The sequence below is a fragment of the Sceloporus undulatus genome, chromosome 2 (genome assembly GCF_019175285.1).
Source record: "Sceloporus undulatus isolate JIND9_A2432 ecotype Alabama chromosome 2, SceUnd_v1.1, whole genome shotgun sequence".
Classification (NCBI taxonomy): domain Eukaryota; kingdom Metazoa; phylum Chordata; class Lepidosauria; order Squamata; family Phrynosomatidae; genus Sceloporus; species Sceloporus undulatus.
In genome coordinates, this window is record NC_056523.1 from 1,634,144 (window position 1) to 1,639,039 (window position 4,896).

Genomic DNA, 4,896 nt, shown 5'->3' on the forward strand with positions numbered 1-4,896 from the left:
CCACAATGTTGGCATTTGTATGGTTTGTCACCTGTGTGGACTCTCTGATGTCTCTCATGGTATAATTTGTGAGCAAAACCTTTCCCACACTGCTGGTATGAGTATGGTTTCTCTCCTGTGTGTGTTATCTGATGGCTCATAAGGTATGACTTATAAATAAAACATTTCCCACAATGCTGGCATCTGTATGGTTTATCTCCTGTGTGAAATCTCTGATGGCTCATAAGGCATGATTCATAAATAAAATATTTTCCACACTGCTGGCATTTGTATGATTTTTCTTCAGTGTGGATTCTCTGGTGAGTCACAAGGATTGAATTCTGAGTAAAACATTTTCCACAATCCTGGCATCTGTATGGTTTATCTCCAGTATGGCCTCTCTGATGCCTTATAAGGTATGACTTACAGGCAAAACATTTCCCACATTGCTGACATTTATATGGTTTCTCTCCAGTGTGAACTCTCTGATGCCTCAAAAGGTATAACTTTCCAGTAAAATGTTTTCTGCACTGCTGGCATTTGCATGGTTTTTCTCCAGTGTGGATTCTCTGGTGAGTCACAAGGATTGACTTCTGAGTGAAACATTTTCCACAATGCTGGCATTTATAAGGTTTCTCTCCTGTGTTGACTCTCCTATGACTCACAAGGGCAGATGTGTGAACCAAACATTTCCCATACTGCTGGCATTTATATGGTTTCTCTCCTATATTGATTCTCTGATGAATCAAAATGTCTCCTATAAATAAGAAAAAGGACAGACAAGACTAAGGACATCATCACAACCTCATGTCTTATGGCACTCCTGTTATGAAAGAAAACAGGAACATACAGCTTTGAAAACATTTCTTATCACTCCTTTCTTGATTTGCACAACTGAACCACTTTATAAAAAACCTTCATGTGTGACAAGCCTTTAGTTCAGATTCAGCATTATAGCAGTCAGTGCCATGAGGGAGCCTAATTTTCTTCCTGTCCACCTCCCACTTCCTATTCCAAAGCAGGCTAAATGCATGCCAGTTGGTTTATTTAGGCTGCTCTCCCCATTCTCAGGGGTAAAGGGAGGATCACTCCCACAGAATATCACTACCCCCACAACATGAATACAGTAGACTCCTGCCAGTAGTCCTAGCTCATACCTCCTTTCCCCTGCTCCCCACGAAGATCCCCCAACTTCATTTTCAAACCCCTCCCATCTCATCCACCTCTCCGCCCCACTGATTCTCCCTTCTTCACCCCACCATCTGGCCATGATTATAGCCATAACAGTCCTATGGAAGCCTAGGATTGGAAGAGATATTTAGAATCCTCACTCAAAGAGCTCTAGTTCCTCTTTAAACAAAAAAATCCCAGATCTTCACAAAATGTTGCCATGACAATTAAAGTGGTGCTATGGTGCTATCACAATGCAGTATGGAAGGGCTCTCCATAAGAAGGGCAATAAGCAAAGTTCCTTACCCAAAGACACATTCTCATAGTTTTCCATCATGACCTCCTGGTACAAAGATCTTTGGTTCCAATCCAACAGTTGCCATTTTTCTTCTGTGAACTACACAGCAACATCCCCAAAAGTGACCTGCAACAGAAAAGTGGAGGAAAATATATGGTGCACCCCAAATATTATTTGATCACTTCGGTCTATCAGTAAAAGTAGGAAATGTTCAAATATTCCTCCTATCTCTTTTCCTTAACTCCCTGGATCTGGAAGAAAAAGTCATGAGGGGAGAGACAATGCTACAATCTGGGTCCCCAATGATCTAGATTTTTCATGTGAAGGAGACTTGGTTTAACATGTGGAAACTCTTCCATATAAGTCTTACTAATTGCTTTAGTAACTGGTCTAAGTCTAGAGCAGTCTCACCCAATCACCACTTCTTCTTCTTCTTCTTCTTCTTTTAATTTTCAGCCTGTATGGTCAAGTTCTTTTAGCACATGAGACAGAGAAGATCACAAGAGCCTCTTCTCATACTTGACAATAAAAGTAGGAGATCTGAAGGACACCATTGGCAGGAAGGACAGTCTCACTAGCCCTGGCTGTGATTGGGTGGGAGGGGAAGCAAAGACAAGAGAGCAGAAAGCAAGGATCAACTGAGTCACTGAAGGACAGAAGGCAATATTTGACCACTCATTGCAGTCCAGACTGTCAAACATGCAATGGCTCTATCAAAGAAAAGGAGGGAATGAATGTTAACCTGTTCCAAGGTCATCTTTCCTGCTGTTTCGTCCACTGAAAAGCAATTCAGTGTAGATTCTCCTCTCTCCTTTCTTTGGAGACCATCTTGGACCAATGCACACCTGCAGAAAGTACAAATTGAGGTGTTTTACATGTGCATACATTCGTACAGTTGTCCATTAACCGCCAAAAAGATCATTCAATGGATCTGAGAGAAAATCAAGCCTGAAGTTATACTGGAAGTCAATGGAAGCTTTGGGCACATAGTGAGATTACATGACTCAGTGCAAAAGATGATGATGGTGAGTAAAGTGGAAGGCAGCAGGAAAACAGAAAGAGTGCACTATAGAGGTGGATTGGCTGAAGGAGGCCAAAATGCTGAGCTTGCAAGACCTGGTTAATAATAATAATAATAACAATAACAATAATATTTATTTGTATTCCTCCTCTCATTTGTAATGGGCTTGTACTGTTATCCCTCCCATTTGTATCTATGGAATTGTTAAATACTTTACCTTACTTTCATTTTGTATGTCAAACATTTCCCTTCATTTTGTCTATCGGTTGGGGTTTATAGTCTCTTAGCCTAGTACTTATTGAACTTATGGAAGGAATAAGTTCATAGAGTATGTTTTTATAAGAAAAAAGCCTCCACAAGTCTTTGTGCACTTTGTAGTAGTGTTGAAAAGATGTATAATATTTTATTTTTACATTTAATTATGTGTTTTTAATTATAATTACAAAAAATAAAAAAGAATTCTGAACCAGCGATCTCCAGTGTCTCCCAACTACAAGTCCCAGGATTCTATAGGATGTTGCCATGGTGGCCGAAGTAAAAACATTGTTAACTGCCATCAAATCAACTTCAATTTATGGGTATTTCCATTTTGGGAGAAAGGCAGGATATAAATCCGGTAAATAAATAAAATAACTCACTCTATCAGGTCTTGCATATTTAGGGCTGGGGCTTCCTTGATTGTATAAGAATATCTGTACAGTATTAAGTCGAGTGCAGTGGGCTGGTGCAACATGAGCTGGTGGTAGAAACAGGAGAAAAAACTCAAGATATTCTATTTATCTAATTGGAGTATTTATACCCCACTCTTCAGCCACAAAGGCTCTCAGAGAGGCTTACAGGTTCCCTGCCCTCAGGTTTACAATCTAAAAAGACATGACACAAAAGAAGAAATGGCGGTGGGGAGGGGATTATGTTCAGTGGTTCTTCTCTCCCTTTGAGGCCAGGATGATGATGAATGTGTACATTTACAGTGCTATAGAAATAAACCATAATAGTAATAATAGTAATGATAGTAATAATACTCTTGGCTAGCCTTGATGGAGCTGGCCTGTCCCTCTCTCCCTCTGATGCTGGAGAGAATGAGGCACTGCACTTGCATCAGTTATAACTCCACAAGCTTCAAGCAATGCAAAATCAAAGTTTTATATTTAAAAAAGCAGTTTCAGACAAGTTCAGGTCTAGCATGGGGTGGCCCAAGGGGCATGGCTTGGCACCTCATTTCTACCCCTGCATTCCCAACACTTGAGTAAGAGGTGACAAGAATATGAATTCACTCCTTCAGCATCTCTCCAAGAAAGGCAAAAGGGATCCTTACCCAGAGAGGCCTCCTTCCCACCATCCTCCATCCTGACCTCATTGAAGGGAGCCCTCTGGCCTGGATCCAGGTGATCCCACTTCCTTTGGGGGAAGTAAGTTACACAGCCAATTCTTCAAAGTAGGTTGAGCTGAAGGGGAAAAAACCAACCCTCATGTTATGGCAGTCATTCCCTCCTCCTCTATCTCCCTTCATGGTCACATTAGATCTCTAAGGTAGTCTATCCCACTGCCTTCTCAGGCTTCTTTGGTGGAAATGAGAGAGAGAGCCTTCTCAGTGGCTGCTCCCAGCCTTTTGAATTTCCTCCCTTGGGAGACTAGGATGGCTCCTTCTTGCTGTCCCTCAGTCAGCAAGCAAAAATGTTCGTATGCCTTCAGAGGTTGACTGTGGTGGACTTTCAATAGCATCCTGTCTTACTTTGTATGTAGTCTTTCAATGAATATTATTTTTTCATAACTTTACAGATTGTTTGTTTCTAACATTAATTTTTTATGTATTCCTTTTATATTTATGGTTTTGTATAGTTTTTTATAAGTGGTAAGTGCCTTGAGTCTCATTATTGGGGGAAAGGCAGGACATAAACGAATCTTTAAATAATTGAGGCAAGAGAGAGAATTTGGCCCATTGTCCCAAAACTTCCCAAGTTCCTTATGGAGCCTTAATGACCAAAAGCCCTCTTTGGGATTTACTCTCTGGAAAATGGTAGATTAATTTGCGATTGACAATTATCACTGGCTGTGGTTCCAGATAGATATTATCAATCCTACATTTAATTTCCTTTTCTCAGTGTCCCAGCTGCACAACAGAAATCCTATATTTCTTCTCAATATCTGGTGAAGCCTGAAGGTTGGGAAGGAGGTCAGGCCCAGGGCTCCCAATGGCTACTGGTCCTGGGCATCTACCTGTCCTCCTAGCTGGGATCCGAGACAGGGGTCCTTCTACATCCCAGCCGCTGGGGAGGATGGGCAATAGAGTGTGTGGAGGTTGGTAGGTGTCTGGGCAGAAGACATCGGTAGGTATCTCTGCCATTGCCTCCAACATTTCACAGGCCAAATCCAGGACTCAGGAGACCAACCAACACCAAACTGTGGCCAAGATGGCAAAGGTTATCAG

The 4,896-nt window shown here is 41.5% G+C and overlaps 1 protein-coding gene across 1 annotated transcript in view; it reads right to left on the reverse strand.

The window, feature by feature from the left end:
• Positions 1-3,873, reverse strand: part of LOC121922820 (gastrula zinc finger protein XlCGF67.1-like) — a 9,357-nt gene extending 5,484 nt beyond the window's left edge. The window contains exons 1-4 of the mRNA XM_042452661.1: positions 3,107-3,873; positions 2,190-2,292; positions 1,456-1,573; positions 5-736 (exon numbers count right to left, since the gene is read on the reverse strand). Of these exons, the coding sequence (XP_042308595.1) occupies positions 5-736; positions 1,456-1,486 (763 nt within the window). The 5' untranslated portion in view covers positions 1,487-1,573; positions 2,190-2,292; positions 3,107-3,873. The remainder of the gene's footprint in view (positions 1-4; positions 737-1,455; positions 1,574-2,189; positions 2,293-3,106) is intronic.
• Positions 3,874-4,896: the final 1,023 nt, after the last annotated feature.